Genomic DNA, 23,776 nt, shown 5'->3' with positions numbered 1-23,776 from the left:
GCAATTGTGAAGAATGTGTAACAATTCGATGCCAGTATAATTTCATTGAACAAGCAGAAGAGAGAGCAATTGTATTGTTATTAGAATTATTTCAAATAAAATCACTCAGCCACAGCAACGCGTGGCCGGATCTGCTAGTAGACTATATAGTCTCCATGATATAAACCATTACAATTATTCCAGCTCTATTCACCTCTAAAACAGTACTCTGTATTAAACTTTATAATGTATGTAAAAAACATTAATCATCAAGAGTAATTTTACAAGAGAAATAATTATTATTAATGTAATATCCGAGATCATAATATTTATGTAACAACGGTAATTCGACAAAAAGCATTTACTCCAAAATAAATTTATTGAACATCGTACATGTTTATGCATTTCAAGATGGTATGCGGGATTTTTTCGGGCATACCAAGATATTTTTAAAAATAAATAAAATATAAAAAAGCTTAGCACATTTCAAATAGGCATGCTAGACTCTTCCGGTAAAAAAGTGGTTTGCGTGCATTTTTTGCTAAAAGCCAATAAAATTTACTGTCGGAATACATTAAAAAAAATTAATATCCGCGATGACGGTAAGAAATTTTTTTAATACTTTTTTTACATTTTTTCGACAATAGGAATACACGCATAGAAGGTGTTTCAGCGAGTGTTCTTAAACCAAAACGAAGTCTCTATCTTGAATATAACCTGAGATATTGAGGATAGAACGTGTGTATGTGAAAAACTCCCATAAGTAATGTACAGGGGGAAATCGCATTTGAGTATAACTTGAGAATGGTGAAAATTAGATGAAATCCGATGGTTGATGGCTGATCTGTGCATCAATACCTTTCATTGAAAAAAAAATTAAGCAAATCGGTTGGGTAGAACGCCTGAACGGACTCTGAATGGAAATTTTTTTAATATATAATATTTTTTGTTCCCGCTAAGACGGTATGTGTACTGTATTAAATATATACATAAAATATTGAAAAAGCTAATTATATGATTATGTTTATTATAATAATTTGGAATTTTTTTCTTTAAAACTACTAGCAATCTTTAAAATTACTGGCAATCTTTCTATACAACCGAAAACCAGTATGAAATATATGGTTGTTTCTGACCTGCTTTTCTTTGGTATCGGTGGCAAGGATATTAAATACCAGTTGGTTTGTGTACGTTTAGCAAGAGAATCGTGTTTTTTCACTTGCTCTTAAGTTTGATCTCTAATCAGGATTATTAAGACATGATAAAGGTGAGTGATATCTAAACTTTTTAAAAAATTTCAAAATATGTTTGTTACCACCATGGACCTATTGGAGGTTATGAACTCGTCCTACCTATCTTTTCACACGTGTTTCGAGATGCCAACATTAGACAGAGAGATTCAAGTTAGAGCTAAAGAGGGCAAAAAGCTACGTAAATCTGTAGAATATAAATACATAGAATTAAAAATTAATACTCAATACTAGTCGCTAGCGATATTTAAATTACTTTTAATTTTATTAATAAGTGATATTAAAATAAAATAATAGATAATAAAGGAAAAACTCATATATGACTATTTTTATATTTTATTTAAGGTGAGGAATGCTTTCAAATAAATCATAAATGAAAAAAAGATCTCATGCTAATTTGTTTATTCAAAAATTTAAAAATATTTACTCATACAATATAATAATATTCATTACATGTGTACAGTTTGAAAGTTGGATGGGTAATGTCTTCTTAAAATCTAATATTCTTGTTAAAAAATGAGGGATTATATTATTGGCATTTGTTTAGGACAAGTACATAAAATGTAACAAAATAGTATGTTTGCGTAGTCTGTAAAAGCCCTGAATCATACAATAAATAATAATAGAAATTAAAATACAATGAAGAGACAAGATATTCTTATATTTAATATAAACATTATGCAGGGTGGAATACAACAATCATAAGACTTATTTAACTCAATGATAATGAGCTTATAGTTAATAGTATTGTATTGTAATATCAAAGCAAGGAAATCTGTCTAAAGATTAATGATCTATGATTTCAGGCACGCTTTCCAACAATAAAAAAATCTAATAACAAAAATCATACAAACAACTCATAAAACTATGCTCAAAATTTATTACAACTTCAACATTAACAACTGTTCAAAATATATCTTCTCTTCCAACAATAAGTTAAAATTGTTCATCTTCTGTCTTCGTTTTCTGATTGTATTGTGATGATATTTGTTAGATTTGGAACTAGTATCAAGTGCTACCTCCCAAAATATTTACCTCCTCATTTTTCATCTAAGTCACTTTCTTTAAATTTTTCTGAGTTAACCCTGTTAAACAGTTGGATTCTTAGATTCGAAAATGAAAATTTGTTAGTTAGTTAGTAAGTAAAATGACAAATTACATTCATACAAATTCATATAAATGCCAACCTTTTGAGAAAAGGTTTCTCTCTGGAGGTTGAAGGGATCGAGTCAAAATCTACGGTAAATCGGTAAATCTTCATAAAATTCTACAGTTATATCAGTATCTACAGCTGGTGCATCTGTGGCTGTAATGGTATATAAAAATATGATTAATAATAAACAGATATTATTTTACTTTAATCTTAATATTTTCCTTTCTTGTACTCGTTAATGTATGGGAACATCAAAAACAGAAGGAACTGATCCTGCTTTTAAAATTATATTATCATGTACATCAACTTCAAAGTCTTCTTTGGTGAAGTGTTTTTCACAAATCACTGTATAGTCACTTGGTTTAATATTGCCTCTTGTTTCAGCCGCTAGCCATTTATTCCTAAGATTAGTGTCTTTTGTAATTCTAAAATAAAAGTACATAATCATTTTTGATTACAATGATCACAAAATACTAATTTTTATTTGGTGTTAACATTCTTACTTGAAAAATTTTAATTTTGCATCTTTCTCCCTTTTAGCCGTACAGTTCATGGCACAACAGGATTGAAACATTTTTAAACCTTAAACTTGAAAAATAAAATATTTCTCAAAAATCACTCAAAATCTCGTTCATTCATTGCGTCTGTGTATTTCAAAGAATGAAGGAGGGAAGATGATTGGATAAAACACTGAATAGAATGACAAATAAGATGGAGTGGAAGATACGTGTTTTTATTTAATGAAGAGAAGGTACCAAAAACATAGAAGCATGGCAAAAATACCATGAAAAATGAATAAAGAGTTCAGATAAGCCAACAATTGGATATTTAAGAAAGGTGAAAGAACAGAGTTGAAAAAGAAATTCTTTCAGGAAATTATAGTGGATTACATATTATCAAGGGCGGTTTGTTTTCCAAAATCATAATAATAAATTATTTTGCAATAGAATGTCAGATGCCTCATCGACCGCAGACAATTAGACGTTACTTAAGAGACTTGTTCATCTAATTCATTACAAGAAATACCAACTTTAGTTTCTCAATTGTAAATTGCTTGGTTTAATGAAAGGGAAATCAGAAACCTCAGTAACTCATCAATTACGCATCTTATGAAAACTATTCATAGACAATCATATAAAGGGAAAGTTAAAAAATATTCATAAACGAAACATTCGAAACAACCGAAACGAAAAAAAATAAAAGAAACAATCCTTCAGTTGATCGTATTCACTCAGTTGTAACTGATCATAGTTTCTTTATGGTAGGTACATTAAACACGTGTTTAACTCTTGTGAACACTCAGTAAACATTATTTACTTTGAAAATTTCATGTAGTTATATGTTTATTATAAAATCCTTGATACAAAATTGAATTTTCAATGCTAACAGTTAAACGTTCCTAGTTTTAATTAATGTATTTGTTGTAAGTACTGGACAATCCGGTATCTTCCGATATCAGAATTTATTTAAGTAGATTAGTTTAAAATGTCTCACAAGAATTCAGAAGTGTTTATCAGGCCTAGAGGGCAAAGAAATTCAAATAATTGGTAGCTAAGTGCGAGAGAGCTCGATTTGTTGGTTTAAAAGGCTAAAGGAAAGCTAAAAGCTGTCGTTTCGAGAAATTACTGGTAGAATAAAAAGTCGTGATACTGTTGTTAGATGTTTACTAGTTAAATTCTTGATAAAAGTATATAAACAAGTTTTATAATCATCGGTTTTTCAAATATTCAAAATATTATTTATTTAGTTTATAAACAATATTTCAATGTCTAGCGTGATGTGTTTACTCTTTTTGTCTTATAAAGATCATCGATAGTTCTATTAAGGTCATTTCGAATACCGGTTATCTCATTCTAGAAGAAATTTGGAATAATTTTGAAGAAATAGATATTGCTTCGTTGCAGTGCTAGTTATTTGGTGTTGTTTTGTAAATACCCAGTATATTAATGGAGATAATCATCGATGGATTATAGTTGATACCACAACAGCACAATAAAATTGTAAGTTTAATTTTATACATAAAATGTTTAATTTATACCTACAATAAAATTAAATGATGATTTTTCAATAACAATTTCTAAATGACAGATTCTTCTTAATACTGCAATATTTGATTTTGTAAGACTAATATATCTAAAAGAATTTTTTTCGTTCAAATGAGCAAATTTTTGAAATCATTTTCTTATTTTGCGCAGTTTAATTTTACCTATCGAAAAAAGCCTTGCTTTCAAACAAAACACAACATAACCATAAGAATACAAATCTATCAGGTACACACTCTACTGTCTATGGCCCTAGAGCCTTTTATCGATTGATAGATGGCTTGATACGCCGCTTAACTAATATAAGGTTCGCAACTAAGTACTTTCGCTTGTTACTGATAGAGTGCGTTGCTTTATTTTTTGACTAACTTTGCCGTTTGTCACATTGACGTAACATTAGAAGCAAGTATTGTGTGATTTTTATTAAAGCTATTAGTTTTGGGTTAATTTTAAATGGAGTTTAGAAACGAACATTTCCGGCATATTTCACTTTTTAACTTCCGTAAAGGAAAGAAAGCTGCTGCGGCTCACAGAGAAATATGTGAAGTTTATGGTGCTGATTGTTTAACAGAGCGCACGTGTCAGAATTGGTATAAAAAATTCCGTTCTTGAGATTTTTTTCCTCAACGTTCTGGTCGGCCTACTGAAGTTGATGTTGAAATCAAAGTCATCATTGAAAAGGATCGTCAAATAACTGTTCGAGAGCTTGCGAAGAGGCTTCATATATCACACATAACAATGTTAACTAGCCCATGTTTTGGGCTAGTTAAGAAGCTTGATATTTGGGTACCTCACGAATTGAAAGATCATTGGTCATTGAGCAAAATGTGGAATATATATTATTGATTAAAAACTATTATTTGTTTTATTTTATACCACAAAACCAAAACCCAATAATAATGGAAGTACTTGATCATTTTAGTGGACTATTTTTATCGATTTTTAAATCGAAAACAATTTGCAAACCATCTGTTGTCATATTGGTATTTAAGTATTGGTATTTAAGTGCATTTCTTCAGCTGCTACCTCACACCAAATTCCTGCTATTCTCCAAACTACATTCTACAAATTATTGCAAATATTGTTGAGTTATCGACCAGGGTTGATTAAGGGTGCTCGAGAGCTCCTTGATTGTCTGTCATCAATTTGCTTCCATTTATGTCCTTGTTTATAGTCTATTTTTATGTACGAGAGAGTAAGAAAACTTGTTTTGAATGTAAAAAACGGCTGTTTCACAGAATAACCTAAATATTTCCTTATATTTCCTCATAAATGTGCATGAGCTAATATAATTAGTTTAAATCTACCATCAGGACAAAGTCGTAGACCGATGATAATATACTTTTGAATCTACTCGTAGGTACCGATGACTACCATGTGGATATGAATTCTTCTTCATCCTCAGAACTCTATAATATTAATGGATAATGCAAGTTATTACTCGAGATTTTTATTTTTTGCCCACAACTATGTGGTTGAAAAACAATTTACAGAACTGGCTAAATGCCAAAAATATTAAGGACTGTTTGGAGAATATCGTGAAATGACGGTTGTTAGATCATCAGCATATCATTGCAAATTAAATCCGATTGAACTAGTATGTGCAGAGATAAATTGAGAAGTTCCAATGAAAAATATATTTTTTTTAATAAGTGATGTTGAACAGTTGGAGGTTGTAAATAATGTGAAGCCTAAAAACTGGGGAAAGGCAGCAAAGCGAATGGTTGAAAGAAAAAATGAAATGTGGAAGTTGAACAATATTACTGATGAAATGATTGAGTTACTCTTTTTTTTATAAACAGAAAATTGTTTAATAGTCAAACCTCAAACCCTTTCACCTATATAACCAGTACGAAACAATTTTCTTAGCATATTTTCTGGAAAAATAAAACATTTCACACACCCGATAAATTCATTATATTTATACATATATTATTTCGTATGAAAAACCTTGAGGTATAACTTTTTATACAAGGTGCTTTTATCTTTTATCCCCCTATTTTTTAAGCCACTGGAGAAAATTCTTTTTTTAATTTTGTTTTAAATTTTTAACTAAAAAACTAATAACCTTTTATGGAGCTAAAATGAACGGTGTTGTAAAAATTGCCTATAAACAAAAATCTTCAAGCACGTAAGTAATTTACATATTAATTACTCATTTAATTTCGAATAATCATTAAGTTGTTCAAAACAAATAAAAATTAGTCATAATATCAATTTTAAACAAAAATGTTTTACATTAATAACAAAACTGGCAATACTAGCACAAATTAAATTTAAACAGTACTATATTACAACAATGACAAAATTGACAAAGTTACAGTAGTTGTTCAAACTGTTGTCTGCTTACTTCAATATACTTATTGAATTAAATGGAGCAATTTATATGCGTTTTCTGGAAGAAATGCTGGATGAATTGTTGGAGAATATACCATTAAATATTAGAAAACACATGTGGATTTAACACGATGGGGCATCTCGTCATTTTGCTGCAGCGGCAAGAAATTACTTAAACAAACCTAAAACGAAAAATGAATTGGTCGGGGTGGACCCAATTGCTGGCCTCCAATATAACTTGACTTAAATCCTATCGATTTTTCAATCATCGAATCTGAACAAGATCTAATAGCTAGAATTCAAGCTGCGTCAAATCATTCAATCCCATCTAGTGTATTGAAGTAAGCGGCCAACGGTTTGAACAACTAATGCAACTTTGACATTTGTTTGAAATTAGAATGATTATGAATAATTTTTATTTGTTTTGAACTACTTACGCTTAATCATTATTCGAAATTAAGTAAATAATTAATTTGCAAATTACTGACTTTTGTTTAGAGGCAAGTTTCTACAATACCGTTTTTCAAAGTTTGTTTATGTCAAAATATTACTTTATTAAGAAGCAAATTGGTTACCAAATTTGAAAAAAATTAGGGCGTTCTTGATTTATGGCAAATTTTTGATTTAAAATTTTGAAAACCTTATATCTCAACAACTAGGCCCCGTAAGGTTTCGTAATCCTACATCAAAATAAATCATGTAAATTTCTCGATAAAGACTTAAAAAAATGGAAACCTCCATTTAATCTATCTTTCAAAAATTATTAAAAAAACTAATATTGGAACAGAAGATACCTAAAATCAAGAAGATTTAGAAATAAAAATAAATCATTTATTGTGGTCTCTCTGTGGTGGAGCGTTGTCGGTCTAATATAGAAACTCCCTGTATATTTATTATATTTTAACTAAATACTAAAAGAAGTGGATTACCGATTACGAATGCTATTTCATTTTAATACTTTCTCATTCATAAAAATAGACTTTGTCAGAGATATTGTAGTTACTGGATCTACACTTAAAGAACCAACTTTGCCATTCGCGAATATCCAATGCACTTGAATAGACATCGCAAATATTTTTGGTCACTACAGTTACTTCCTTCGCCAATTTCAAAAAGCATACTATGTTAGACCTGCTGTTATGATATTGGTTGCCCTTTGACCTCCAATTGAAAAAAAGTATCATATTTAATTGGTAAACAAGTCTCGAGAACCTTAAAATGTCTTGGACAGGACTTCGAACTACATAATGAGTTGACAAATGACTTAAATATCGATATTACTTTTCGGTACTTCTGTAATATATGTTTCACATAATTCCATAATAAATTATGTTATTTACTTATTTACTTATTTACTTATTACTATATTCATATCTTATATTCAACATGTTTCTTTCATTTCCTTAATAATAATAATAATAATACATCAACAAATATTTCTGAACAAGCTCTACTTTTATCACTTTTTCTTTTATCTAAAATTTTATGTATTTGGTTTATAAATAAAATTTACGATATCGTTTAACGTTTACCGTCCACCTGAAAATGACTATTTACAGTTTGTTTACCAACACTTTCTTCCCGTAAAGATTATCGACAGTTTCGTTAAAAACATTTTAATTGCAATACAAAACCTTAAAATTCTTAAAAAATTTCTCTTATCTCATATTTATGAACTTTTAAAGTATTTTAAACAGAGATATTGTTACTTGGTTGTGTTAGTTATTTGGTATTGTTTTCGATTTGAAATAGGTTCTCAGTATGACAATGAAGTGATTGAACAAAGGAGTATATTGTACTATAACACCACAATAAAATTGTAAGCATCATTTTCTTTATATATTAATAATTATTTATGCAACAAGTAAATGAAATGATACTATTTTTCACGAGTAGGACGGCAATCCCAACGAGTGAAGAAAGTTACTTTTTTCACGATTTTCATACAAAATTTTTTCTACGTCTGTAGACAAAACTTTTATCTATTTTTATTTTGTAATAGTAATATTAAAAGTACAACTGTGAGCATTATTAATTTGACGTGAAGAAGAAGTTACATTATTATTGTTACTTGAATTGGCAACACTTAACGAGTTCAAAGTAATAATATCGTCTATAATTGTATTAGTACTTAATGGATTGTTGGTAGGGTAGTGAAAATTTACAATGTTGCTTGAAGTCGAACTAGTTGTTCCCGTTCAAATTTTCACTGCGGAATCCATTTGGTTTTTTATTGAGTCGTTTACGTAGCCCTCCACAACTGTGTTGGATTTCCACCCACCGTGTTTGTTTAGTTGAATTATATCACCACCGGAATTCACTGATAGAGACGCTGAAGAGCGTCGAAATGTATGCCCAGTGAAATTGTTTGGATTAGGTAAATTTAAATATGTTACGATAAGCGAGGGAATTTTTGAAAAGGTATTGATACCTACAACTTGGGTTTTGCATTTTCCATACTGCAAAACGAAATGATCTGTTTTGACATTTGTGGGTCGTTGGTTTTTATATTTTTTATAAATGTTTACCAAGTTTAATCTATGGTCAGATATTTCATCAATAACAGTAAATAACGTAACAGAAGTTGAACATGAGTTTTTGTATCAGGTACTGTGATAATTAAAATATTTCCGGTATTATTAATATCGTTACACTTCATTTTATATATAATATCCTAGCTCACATTAAAATTTTTTGCTGTCGTACCTTATGCATGAGGTAATGATTGTCTGGAACTTTCAACAGAAACTTATTAATTTCTTCACTTGCAAATGTTTTAGATTTTAGATAGACAACTGATTTATTTTCGAGTATTTACTGATGTCTACGTCGTTATTTACCATTAGGGTGCCTTTTAGTTTTGGATAAGTCGACCAAAGTGTTTAAGACTTCTCCATTTTGGATTTAGTTTCGAAGTAAACTAGTAACACTCTTTCTGTGGAGCTGTTTATGCCTTTTTTCGTACGCCACTTATTATCATCCACTTATACTTGGTAGATTTCATATTTTACTCAAAGTATAGGTTCTGTAAAATCTGGTTGAGACTATTATAGGTATATTTTTCTCAATCGCTTTTCTCAATTTTTTTGACTCGTTTCTTCGCTTCATTGAGTTTTCTTAGTGAATACATTTAGTTTTACGTAGTATTTTTCACTAGATTCATTATTTGCATCTACATATCTTTCAACCATCTCTGGTTGATTGTAGTTTATTTTTTTGTGCGATTGGCACAGGGGATATATCCAGCACGAACCAATGTACGAGTATATTGCTGTATAAATATAAGACAAAACAAGTTTCTAAAACAATCCTCTTGTAGTTGTAGGTAGAACACTCGTACTCCTATTGAATTCGATCTCTTCAGTACAAGCTTTCTCAAGGCAACAGAATTTTGTGTTTGAATGCAAATCGAACGACGTGACTTTAAAACGTGCTGTTGTCAGTCATACCTTAATGGGAATTTGAGTAGGGAAAGACAACATTAGAGGACATTTACTGCGGTACCTTATAAAATATTTAAGTTGTGATAAAACTGACAACAGATAACTGATATCTGAACCTATAACAAAATCGAGAAGACGTCAAGGATTGAATCAGCAGCACTGATGTCTAACCAAGCGATGTTCAAGATACTTGATAGTGGAAAAGAAGGTTTTGAATCAACGGTTTCAATAAGCAAAATATACGATAAAGTACTTAGGATCAGAATAGAACCAAGCCGAAGAAAAGTTGGATTTTGAGCAGGAAAATCGGTACCTACTTCACCACCTATTTTGTCTTACATATATTCTGTAAAAAATGGTAACGAAGTCCACAATTATTTGTAGACCTACAAAATATAGCGTACCATTGGTGAAACTATCGCAATCCCTGTAAACAAAAATCATCCGTACAGGAAATTCATAAGAACCCCCATTTAAAAATGAATATGAGATATACATTCCACAGCGGTTCCTATACAAACAAGGAATTGAAATAGGGATGTTGCTTATTCTCCAAACCTCCTATATATTTAAGATAAAAACTGTTATATTGGTAACTTAAATGCATCATTAGCTCACTTAATAACAGCACCATTTATAAACTAATTTTCGCAGATGAAGACAAGACCTTGATGGTTTAGAATATATGATAAGGAAGCTTATCGAAAGGAGGAATAGAAGTCAACACGAATAATGCAAATATTTGGTTACAAAGATTATTAGAGATGGATTGCTGGTAGACAAAAATATTCAGGGAGAAGAGCAAAATCAATGCTAAACAGCGTTTATGGGCAGATAAATAAAAAGCATTTTACTAGGAGGCAAAGTATGGGAGCTAAAAGAACATATTGTGCATTCTCGAAATGACGAGCCGTAGGTAGACAATATTAGAAATGAAAAACTAAAAACCGCATTCGAGAAATTATTGGTGAAAATTATACAATAGTGGATGATATAAAAATAAAGAGGATATCGAAACAAGTCGAAAAACGTTTTAAAACTAATTTCTTAATTCATGCGATATAATTCAAGAGGGAATTTCTTGTATGAAATTAAGATGGGTTTTTCCTATAACGAAATTTCCTCAGTCCACCCCTTTTCCGAGACATCATCCTAAAAAGGTGGTGAGTTAAGTTGAGTTATTATTTTTTTTTCTAAAATGTCAGTAACGCCAAAAACATGAAGTTCTGTAATTTTCGTGCCCTCACAAACGACTGACGCCGGGTATTTTTTTCAATATTTATGTTACATTATACGGGGTGGAATTATCAACCCTTACTTTATTTCATATCAAAACTTTTTTTTAAGAGTTTTAAGAAATGAAATTATAACTTAAAATTCTTGTTTCATTTGAAAATATTTTTTATTCTTAAAACTTTTTTCCAAAACCAATAGCTGCAGAGAAAAAAATAATACCATCATTTATAATTTTTTAAATCAATTGAGTGGAAAACAGTAAAATGTAATACGATTCATAATAAATGCTGGAAATTACTACCTCTGCCTTGTTTTTGATATCTTTAAATGAAACAACGATTTTAAGTTATAATTTTATTACATACAACTTCATTTTGAAAGTTTTGATATTAAACTAGGGGTTGCTAATTTCATCCCCATGTTATATTATATTGAATATTTAAATAATATTGAAAAAATACTCGTGGTTAGTCGTTTTCCCGTGAACGAAAATTACAGAATATCAAGTTTCTAGCATAACGGAAATTTTCGAAAAAAAAAAAAATAAAAACTCAATTTTAGTCACCACCTTTTAAGGATAATATCTCAGAAAAAGGTTGGCTGAGGAAATGTTGTTATAGGAAAGATCCATCTTAATTTAATACGAGCAATCACTTCCTGAACTTTGTCATATGCATTTAGAAACACCCTGTATATACAACATTTTCTTCCAGTTTTGTGGTAGTTTCTTAAAAGAATAAACAGCTTGGTGTCACTATTTTTGTGTTTTGTTGATTTGATCTGTTATATTTTATCAATGAAGTAACCTTTTTTTTGTTTAATTTCTTTAGTCCTTTGTTTTGAAGTCTCAGAAATTATATTGAATAATTATCTACAACTAATTGAGATGTTTGTTTCAAACAAGAACCAGTTTTTTAGAATTTGGTATGCATGGTCGCTAGTTCCCATAGCTAGGTATTCTGTAGATTATCTAGTTGATGTTAGAGTTGAATTAATTTTTTCCTCTCTAACTGAGAGCCAGATATTCTACAGAATACCTTGCTAATATGCACACTAACTGGTTTATTCAAATTTACGGTAATAATTAATATATTTCGATTTCTTTCGTTGAAATTGAAAATTGCTTCATTAAAGAAAAAATTTGGAGAATCTTATGTTCAAAATGGTCGAAATAAAAACCAGTGAAGAATTATTAATGTATAAAAATAGTTTCCTGTCTTCGTTTGTGCTTGAATTACTAATTATGTTGGGAGCAATTAAGACTATTCGGTTGTACGATTAAACTGACTTGAAAGCTACGCTTATGCTCAAAAAAGCATCAAACAAACCAAACAAAGGATTTTACTTCTTACCACAATTCTATACGCCTTATTTTTAAGATTTTTTAATACAAAACTGCAAATGAAATAATACAAGGCAGTATTATTAAAAGCAGTTAATAAGTACAAACACTTTAAAAATCAATTACTTCTTGAATTAAATCGTAAACAATGGAAAATAATGCAAAAGCTAGTCCATAAAACAATGTAATAAAATCAACCTCGATAACAATAAAACAGATGCTGTTACGCTGGTCTACAACATTTTTGCGCACGTATTATACTCGTACGTTATTTATTTTTATTGCTTTATACCTAGAAATAAGAATTAGAACAAAAAATACTTTTGAATTTGTATTTATAAATATAAAATGAATGGAAATACAAAGAGATTATTTCTTAAAACATATCAATAATCAACAGTTTTAAAATGGAGTTGAGTAATTTAAAAATGATTTTTTTAACTTTCTGTCATGTTCGGTAGAAGTTTCTCTTATCAACCCCCAAACATAGTCTCCCATCATGCTTTCAGTATATTGGCCTTGGTAAAGTCTTTCAAATTCCAATATGTCTTGATGGAAGCGTTCCCCTTGTTCTACCGAATTAGCTCCCATATTATCATTAAATTTATCTAGATGAGGAAGTAACATGTGTATTTTTAGAGAAATTCTACATCCCATGATAGAAAAATTCGTGATCATGTCAGTGATCAGCTCTTCGTACTTTTCAGCTTTATGGTTTCCAAGAAAACCTACTACTACTACTGCCTTAAAACTGATCCAGGCTTTTCTTTCTTCATTGCTGAGTAACTTTACAGAAATAACACAATTCATAATTTGAGGACCAACAAAGATTCCAACTTTAATTTTCGCGTTTTGGAAAAAAAATTTCAAATATTTTATTATTTTTAATATTATTTTTGAGATCGACAATTGCTTCCCGTTTAACATTATATTTTCCTACTTCTTGGCTCAGTACAGTAGGCCAATGTTTTTGTCGGTAGTGAGCTGCATTATTTCTACTACCCCACAGGCATAGATAACAGGAGGGTCTAGTATAACCAGCTTGCATTCCTGTCAAAATACACACCATCTTGAAATGCCCAAAACACTTGTATTCCATATATTTAATTACAGTTAATAGCTTTTTAATACTGTCGTGATTTTCTTTGAGATGTACGGAATGTGCTAATGGAATCGATGGAAATTTGTTCCCAATGTGTAGTAGAACAGGTTTGAAGCTTTTAGTTCAACTATCAATAAAAATACGCCATTCATATGTATGACATGGAATACCGCCTTCTTCAAATAGAACTTTCACGTCATGACAAAAACAGAAGCCATCTTCCTTATTGAAGAAAAAAGAAAATTCTTCATGACGTTTTTTTTGACGGGATATTCGAACATCAGATGTAATTAAATTCCATTGTTTTAACCGCGATGCTAGTAACTCGACATTACTTTTTGGAAGATTTAAGTCTCTTATTAAGTCATTGAGATCTTGAGAGTGGATGAGGTATTTTTAATTTCTACCCACCATATGAGTCGTATGAATTCACAAACACCAACGAAAAAGCAAAAGGTTGTTAAAAAAGTTATATGCGTAGTTTTCTTTTGTAGTACAGAATTGAAGATGAACGGACAGCTACAAGTTACATCAAACTGGTACTGGTACTATTCACCTGGATTGACATTGTGTGATATCTGGTTATTCTTTAATAAAGATACATCTACGTAATCGACGTTTAACGACGGAGGATAAAATATATGGCGAAATAATAAAATAATAATAAAATTATTCCGAAAATTATGTTGAAATTTTATAATTAACGGATTTAAACAGATATAATCAGTAAAAATAATATTATATTATCGACCTTATCAATGTCGTAAATGTTTTGGGTAATGATTTAATAAATAAACCGACTTAATATATTTTAATGAAAACATAAATAAACATGCACTTGATGAATGCAATGGAAAAACATAAAATAAATTCGAAAACAAAGTGATACATTGGCATTAAGAACTTTTGAGTCTCTGTCCGCCCCGTACAAATTTTATACATTATAGCTATCAGTTCAGCAATAAACTGACGTCAATACTCTAAGTTTATTCACCCTTTATCATCAATTATTCTTTTGAAAAATAGTAAACTGAAATCGATGTGTTTTGAGATTATTTCACACAATCACAGCATTGTCATTTAATGTGGTACATTCAAATTGGAATTAAAATCACGTCGAATAAGAACAATGAAAGATTAAATCTTATCTTGAATGGGTAATCTCCAAAATACTTCTAACTGTATTGGGTGATAGGTGATGCTATATACTTCATATTTTAGCATACACTTAAAAAATTGATGAATTTCGCCATATATTTTATTTATCGTTAAACGTCGATTACGTAGATGTCTCTTTAGGTTAAAGAATAACCAGATCCGTAAATACTGACAGACTGAAGAGCAGCAGGTGGACATTTTGTAATGTACCAGTTTGATGTAACTTGTAGCTGTCCGTTCATCTTCAATTCTGTACTACAAAAGAAAACTACGCATATAACTTTTCTAACAACCTTTTGCTTTTTCGTTGGTGTTTCTGAATTCATACGACTCATATGGTGGGTAGAAATTATATCCATGTTATCTGTTATTATTTTGAAAAGAATACAATGTCCACCATTATTTAACATTTCTAACTTTTCACGCTTAATTTTTACTTTGTATTTGGAAATCGTTAGAAGTATGTGACGCCCAACGAAGTACAATTTTTTTTACATGAAGGTAGTCATGAAAAATTTAATTTACCGTTGAAGTTCCAACATCAAAAGTTCGCATTCTAAGGTTATGTTTTTGACGCCAGCTGGTGTGTTTTAAACAGTCTTATTTACATTACATTACACTATCAGAAGAAGTGTGTTAAAAAAATGAGAATGAACTTTAGAAATTCACAAAGAGAAGTTTGAAAACCTGAAAAATAGTCGAAACGTCAATAAAATATTCTTCTTATTTTTTAGAACTGTTTAATTAAAGTTCATTTAGTTTAAAAAATTTCGTTGGTCGAAAACAATAAAATATTATCGTCCTAATATTTTTCAATCTAAATGTAGATATCACATAAAGTGGAATATAAATGTATAAAAACCTTTTTTGCATATCTTTCTACCAAAAATTTAGAACACCGATACTGAATAAGCTCATAAACATAACATAGAAATGCGAAACTTGCTAAAATCGACTGAGTACTTAGTTGAATTTTGCGTGGTACTAAAGATAGTTTATTTTACTGTAAACATAAACTATCTAAACTTTTCGCATACGCCTCGTATAAATAAAAGACGATACTAGTTATCTGTTTTAAATAATAAACGTTACAGGGAATTTCTTACAAATTAACTGAAAGATCTGTATTGGATTACTTTTTATGAGTCATTCTAAAATTATGTAGGTAGCTAATTGAAGTTACAGTTAACAATATAATTTTAATGAATCCACAGACGTCAATAAAACAATATGGATTATTCTTACTATATACTGTGTGAAATTAAGACAAATAATTTCAATAAAATTCATGTTTGCGTGAATAATGGAGTCGGATTGATTGCATCATAGAATATAACTCTGCAATTTAGAATAATTTTAATAGTTCAAATATCAACTTTTTTGAAATATCCTGGGACACAGTATTGTCAATGGTGATTTTTTACACACAATAATAATGTATACAATGTGTCAAAATTTGTTGAATGGTAACCCTGTCATGACTATTTTTATAGCATATGTAAAGTGGTACATGAAACACCCAATTAACTAAAGTATTTGGAACTCTTGCAAGAATCATTGCCACAATTGGTTAATTTGGTTCTTAGCCTTGTTAACATTCTAAACATAAATATCTGGTTGATACGCTGGTGGGCGTATAGTTCTTCCAATAAATATTGCAGAAGACAGTTATGCGAGAAACAATCAATATTTCATAAATATGCATCGCACTTATACCAAATTGAGAAATGAAAAATAATGTTTACTCCTCGTATAAAATTCGATAAACATCTAACAAACCATCAGTCCCCGTGGACTCATCTTCTCCACTAGTTTACCGAAGAAAAAATCTTGAACATAAATGCATTTCTATTGGCCGTGGCTATCAAAAGTCGAATGTACACAATTTTTTTGAAATATTCCTGCTAGACAGTCTGCGATAAGCAGGGGCGTGGCTTGGTGAGATTTATTTAACTCATAAATTTATTTAAATAAATAGAAATATGGTGTTCTTTACACCATAGACGAATGAAGACAATGAAATTACACAGTGTAGTGAGAATAAAGACAGGTATGAATTTTATAATAAAGATTTAGGTATACAAACACATATATTCGAATGTTTAAAAAAGGAAAATATTCGGCAATCTGATAATGCAATCATAATAAAAATTGCTGAATTAACTAAAGAAAAGAAATTTTCCATTTATCGAGTAGTCACGAAAGGGGTTGCTGTGGATCATTCAGAAAACCGAAGAACATGTAAAGAAAACTGGAATTAGTTGACAACGCTACTCAAGACTATACGTAGGACAATTTATAGTTTATATAAGTAAAACAGGGTTGTGACATTAGAAGTAATATATCAAAAGGTGGCAAATTATCCAGAATACAATTATACCAGCTTAGAAACATTGCATCAAGTTTTGTCAGCATGTGGTTTTAAATCAAAAAACTGAATAAACGGATGGCAATAACCAAATCGTCAAGGATAGTTCGTTGCGTCAGATAAAAGAGTTCTAATAGACGAATGGGGTACAAAAAGGGCTCAATTCACATCTGGTACCCTGTTTAAACCAAGCTCCCTTACAGGCAGGTACATTTTACTCGTCTATTCACGTTTTATAATTTAATATTCAGTTGTAGCAAGTTAACTAGGTATAATGATGATTTCAAGTAGGACAACAATTAAATGCATCTGTCTAAATAACGGCGTATAATGCCGTCCAATTCATAATGATTCGATTGCCTCGATAGAAAGTGACTTTTTGAATTGCTACCGAGATCGCTAGATCTTGATAATTTTGAAATATTTTTATAGGGGTGTTTGAAAAGAAAAATAAGGCGAATCTGATATATGTTGAGGAGCTAAAAGTACGATTAAAAAACAAGTTCTTATCAATTTCGTCATCAAAAATATACAAAACGGATTTCGATTGCATTTAGGATATTGCCTAATAGTTAAAGGATAACATCATGAGTATGATCATAATCAAATACAATTATTTCACCACTTGTTTATCAAAACTATAAATTTTCACATTCTCTTATTCATTTTTCCTCATTGTTTGTTTGTTGGTGAGTGATTCCGCAATCACGTGTAATTTTCCGGTACCTCAAATCCCATCTTAAAACACTTCTTAAAATGGATATAGGTATTTTTTTGATCCTGGTATTTTATTCTGATTATAAAGCTCATTTTAGCCACAATAATTGATTAAAGGAACTATTCTAATTTCCACATAAAAATGAATATTGTTTGCACAAATACATTCAATAAAAGAAACAAAAAAAAATATTTATTTGTGATACATTTTGTTTTTTCTTTTTATGACGTTTCATATCTTTCTTCAAAAACCCGCAGTTGTCACCTATATTAGAGGAAACCTTTATATTGCTCCAAAATTAAAAAGAAAATTATAAATTGGAGTGAAGAAAATAAATTTCCAAAGACATTCGGCAGACAAACAAAATTTATGAGAATCAGTCCGCAGTTTGCATCCAAAATGTCCCCTTAGCAACTTTTTAGTTTGTGGTCTAATAAAAATACTCTCCTTTAACTTCGCGTCACATAATTTGGGAAAGACTTGTCTTAGGTATTTGTATCATTCACTCACTTTGTCATAGCTTGACCAAAGTGATTCATCAGTCCAAGTTTAATGTCAAGCGAAGATTAAAGTACATTTAACTTAACATTTTAAGATTCCCTTTGAATTTCGGATTCTTCGACCAAATGTGATTCACATACTGCTCATTCACAAGAATATCGTACAAATATCAAAAAATAGCAATATTCCGTAAACCCTCAAAGTAGCGGTTGCAGTTTATTTAATGTAAAAGGAGGTGCATATTTTTGTAGGTTTCTTTCATTGTCCCAAGGCAACAGATGTTTTGAAATGTCATCTTTTTAACAGCTTATATTTTGATGAGTGATGAGTTGATGTTGGATCGTTAGACTGTTCCTCGGAGTTTCTTTGCCAGTCTTTATTGTGAGGAACAGTGGCAGATTCGATCTTATGCTTTTTTTTGATAACTTTCAGTCTCACCACACAATTGGAACTGCAAAAAGCATACATCTTTTGTCTTTCCTTTCATCCACTGAACTGTAATGACACGCTGCAGCTGACACAGCACAAATGAGCAATTACAACACAAAATTATATGGAATAAACCTTTTTCAAATTTTCAGAAAATGGTTTGGTTTGTGGCTGCTGTAAATTCTCCACAAATATAACAAAACATACCAGGAGGAATATTGCAACTGTCACTTTGTCGTAAAAAATTTCTCAACTATTCAGGACCATTAATTTCAAAACTTGAATGTAAACGAAATGAGAGAATATACAAAACTCCCTATAGAATCTTTCTTCTCATAAACACCTGACAATTCAATAACTTTTCACAAAATATGCCACCTGAGAAGAAATTAGGGCTCTTTTAATATTTTTTATGATTTGGCAGGTGCCAGCATTATGAAAATAACTTTTTGAACTTTGTCACAAAAATCATTTAGGCAAGTGTTGTTTGTATATTTTAAATAGAAAAAATAACCATAAACCTAAAGATACGAGGGCAGAGCGCGCTCGGCTAGAGTCCCGTTTGAAATCAACCGGTAGTACCATATATAATTATAAATAATTTTTTATCAACAATTACATTATTTATATACATTTTTTGCTTAATTATTAATTTCCAATCAAGTATAAATTCATTTAATAGCACTTACCTGCCCGTGTAGTTTCAAAATAGTAAAGAGAAAAATTTTAATCATAGTAGAATTCAAATCTTATTTATAATAATTATTATTAATAGAAATAAAAATGTAATTAATTTTTATTAAAAAATGTCATTCGATACATTTGTGATTGTTAACATCAAAAAAACAATTATAAGGAGAATAAGCTCTAATTTCAATTTTCTTCTTCTTCATCGTCGTCGTCTTCCCGCAGCTCTAAAATTACAAGGTCGTTATCATCTTCAATGACATTTGTTTCCAATTCTTCCATGATTTCTGGATCAAAGGTCCTGTCTTCATTAATATCAGTTTCATATGCTACAGCGTTAAGACAAGCTTGTCCATTACACTGGCCACAAGCCAGTGTAATGGACAAACACTGCTACCCCGCTTTCCTGTATCCACATCTTGAACCACAACCACTCTTGCATTTATAGATGTTTAGTAATTCATCTGGAGCAGGTGGTAAGATTGTCGTGACAGGTTCTAGGAAACCGTTACGCATTGTCCAATCCCATCCCTGGGGTTCCACATCATGTCCTAACCAAGTTTGAACTTGGTAATAAACATGATTCAAATTTTGGTGAGCAGCTCCGCTTGTTGGTGAGAGACTTGTTTACTGCACAGGTTTATTGAGCTTTGTTAACTTGACGTATTGTGCATAGCGGAAATGATCGATACTGTTCACAGATTTTGGAGCATTATAAACTGCTAATAAGGTTTGCAATCCAATGTAATTAGCATAATCGAGAATACAATTAAAATGTAATTAAAGTATTTCCTTAGTGATTATTCAATGACAGAAAGTATAACAAGTCTTTTTGAATTAATAGATAAGTTCGTTACTGAAAAAAATATTTAAATATAATGTAGTCATTAATAAAAAAGGCAAATTATTTGATTTCAAACGGGTTTCTAACCGCGCGCGCTCTGTCCTCTATCTCAGAAACGATTCACCGTATGAAAAAATTTTTGAACCAAAAGTTATAGAGTATTTAATGCTCTACCCATAGAAAACGAGTTATTTGCAATAATTGACATATTGAAAATAATAAAAAAAGATTATAATCTTATCAGCACACATTTAATCATTTTCAATTCATTCAATTATAAAACTGATCCAATCTTGTTTTATGCTAAGTGGTGAAAGGAAAGAAAAGGCAGAATGCTATACTATGACTGATATTGAACAAAGTAAGTATCCCAGAAAATACTTTAAATTGTTATTAACAAATAATAATTGCTTATGATGGGTTTTGTTTCGCTAGTGTGAAATTTTTATTCATTAATTATTTAAATTTACATTCAGCGAACAAAAAAACTGTTTTTATCGTCATAATAATAAAAGCTAAGGATATTTAATTTAAGATAAGTATGAAATTTGAAATTTTATTTTTATTTCTTTGCAACTTAGTTAACTCCGACAGCCTCGAATGTCTGTTAGTCAATTCTAAGACGAATGAGATTGTTGTGTAAATACGATGATCAAAATAGGATAACAACTACAACCCGACAACCCCCGAGTATAATAAGAAATCCAAATATCTAGGAGTTTTCCTGGACATCAAACCATTCGAAAAGGAGGTGCACGCAACCATTTTGTTGCTACGGTGGGTTTTTGAAGACAGCTGAAACCTCTGTGTTGATGTGATATCGAGGTTATCCTCAAGCACAGACTAACTTACGTTACGGCAGCGCTATAAAAATTGGCGCTAATTGAGACAAAAGGCCGAAGGAACTCTCTACGGAGGAAATTTCGTGATACCCCCGACAGGATATGTATCTATTTGACAAGAAATTGAACCTCCCGACTCAAAAAGCATCTGACCAAAATGAGATCAATTTGCTTTTAGATGGTGACATTTACTGCAAAGAGGGAGTTACAACAAAGCAAGCAACATAACAACCACATTGTATATGAAGCTAATTTTAATCGGTAGATCTGCTCTGGAGCTATTGTTATAGGGGACTTTTGAGCAATGGAGTTGCCGATGACCTAACCACTTTTGACACCACTCAAGCGTTGACAGGATCCAACCTTCCTTGCGGATTTGTAAAAACTTTAAGCTATCAGACAAAAAAAAGAGGCATGGCTAGAGAAATATGATTGTAAATAGGCCAAAACCTTCAAAGGTAGTATAATTTCTTAAATTGGCTGACGGAAAAAATTAGAACTAAGAAGAGAGAAGGCAAAGATGATAGATGTGACCACAGAAAACACGGTGCCATTTATCATAGATACAATACAAACACAGCCACTCACGGTTCTTTGTAATAGTAAAATGCAAAAGTCACGGAGAAAAATTGTAATAGAAGAGCCCTGCTTCAACGTAATCCGCAAACCTTGGGAATCTCCATGTGTGAGAATGAGAGCCCTCGAAGGGACTGGAAAGGTATTACTCCGGCAATCAGGAGCGACAATGACTCTCCTTTCATTCAATTTTCAAAAGAGCCCTGCTTCAACGTAATCCGCAAACCTTGGGAATCTCCATGTGTGAGAGTGAGAGCCCTCGAAGGGACTGGAAAGGTATTACTCCGGCAATCAGGAGCGACAATGACTCTCCATACTTAGTAATAATAATATATTTCCCTGATTGATCGCTTGAACGGACATGTCATTGCTTCATTGAGCCTTTAATAACTTTCACCCAATTTTCAAGAAACCTTCAATTAAAAATTGCGACTGTTATAACTTCAGAGCGGTTCTATGAATTGCACGATCTATTTTATTTTAAACGTTCTCTTCGACCAAAGGGACCGTATTTAAATGTGTTTTACAGTTTGCTTGAACCGTCCTGAGTAACTGAAACATTACCCTATACTTGGTCCATTTGCATGATCCTCAACTCCATTGTAAAACAAAAACTTTACATATTTTTCTGTTTTCTTCAGTATAATTCGAATGATATTTGATTAAAATTTTTGAGTTTTATTTGTGCTACATTCACGTAACGTTGATATCATATAATATTTTTCAAATCACATCGCACATTTTTGTACACTTTACATAAAAGCATAAATCATCGAGATAAAAAAGCAAATAAAATTATGTTTTTTTTAGTGCAAATAGGATGTACCTTAAAAGAAATATAATAAAAAGATTTATTTCGAATGAAAAGTGCAAAATATGTTTTTTGTGTACGAACTCCTCTGGGCTTTGGGGAAAGCTTTAGCGGTAAACTTTCCATCGGACCAGAGCGGGCCTATAGACCACGCACAAAACATCATATTTTCACACTATTCATTTCCAATAAATTTATTTTTCTTTGGATCCACACCCTTTATGGTGTATAAAAAGACAAAAAAGAATTTTTGGTCCCGGGGTAACGTTCATCAAGTTTGGTTGAGGCTCAACATCGACATGATTTTAGATACCGATCAACCTGTGGTATGAAAATATATTAAATAACTTTTCTAATTGTAGGAAGCACTAATATGAAAGAAACATCACTTGTATTCGCAAACTCAATGGAACAGAGCGGTGCGCATAATGCAGAAAAAATCATTAATAAAGGTAAAACTTTATATACAAATATTATCATTTCTCCATACTATAGTTTTCTTCCATGAGCTTTAAAACGTTTAGCATATAATTCCTCCCTATATTATCGAAAGATATGTTATATGGTAAGTTTATCTATTTGTACGGACAGAAGATTAGAGTTATGTCAGACATAGTAGCACAAAAAGGGACAGTGGGGTGATTATAAACAAAACTTTTAGGAATTTTCAATATTTTAAAAACGAGGAACAAGCATAGTTTCTCTTAGGAAAATTTAGTTGCCTATGAGTATAATATTTATAGCAGGGAAAAATAATGAAATAATGTTGACCTGTTGGTAACACTATTAGCTTCTTGTTAAGCAACGTCAAAACGAACTAACATTTTGATTGTTTCTGAACTTAATTTTTCTTTATTACTAAGCATGGTAGAATTTTCCATGTCATGACGACGTTTTCAAATAGTGGGGTGATAGGGAACAGAGATTTGGGCCGGGTAGATTTAAGGCAAGTTCCCCT

At 30.8% G+C, this 23,776-nt stretch overlaps 1 protein-coding gene across 3 annotated transcripts in view; it reads left to right on the top strand.

The window, feature by feature from the left end:
• Positions 1 to 4,160: 4,160 nt before the first annotated feature.
• Positions 4,161 to 23,776, top strand: part of LOC130900864 (putative inorganic phosphate cotransporter) — a 30,929-nt gene continuing 11,313 nt past the window's right edge. Inside the window, exons 1-2 of one of the 3 annotated variants that reach the window (XM_057811779.1) lie at positions 4,161 to 4,382; positions 23,181 to 23,270. In XM_057811779.1, coding sequence (XP_057667762.1) covers positions 23,192 to 23,270 — 79 coding nt within the window. In that variant the 5' untranslated portion in view covers positions 4,161 to 4,382; positions 23,181 to 23,191. Of the gene's footprint in view, positions 4,383 to 8,364; positions 8,581 to 20,698; positions 20,951 to 23,180; positions 23,271 to 23,776 lie in introns of those variants that run through there. The other 2 variants (XM_057811778.1, XM_057811777.1) reach the window with 2 other exon arrangements.

Source organism: Diorhabda carinulata, chromosome X (genome assembly GCF_026250575.1).
Source record: "Diorhabda carinulata isolate Delta chromosome X, icDioCari1.1, whole genome shotgun sequence".
In the NCBI taxonomy this organism is placed as follows: domain Eukaryota; kingdom Metazoa; phylum Arthropoda; class Insecta; order Coleoptera; family Chrysomelidae; genus Diorhabda; species Diorhabda carinulata.
Note: the sequence above shows the minus strand (reverse complement) of the source record. Positions and strands in the feature narration are given on the sequence as shown.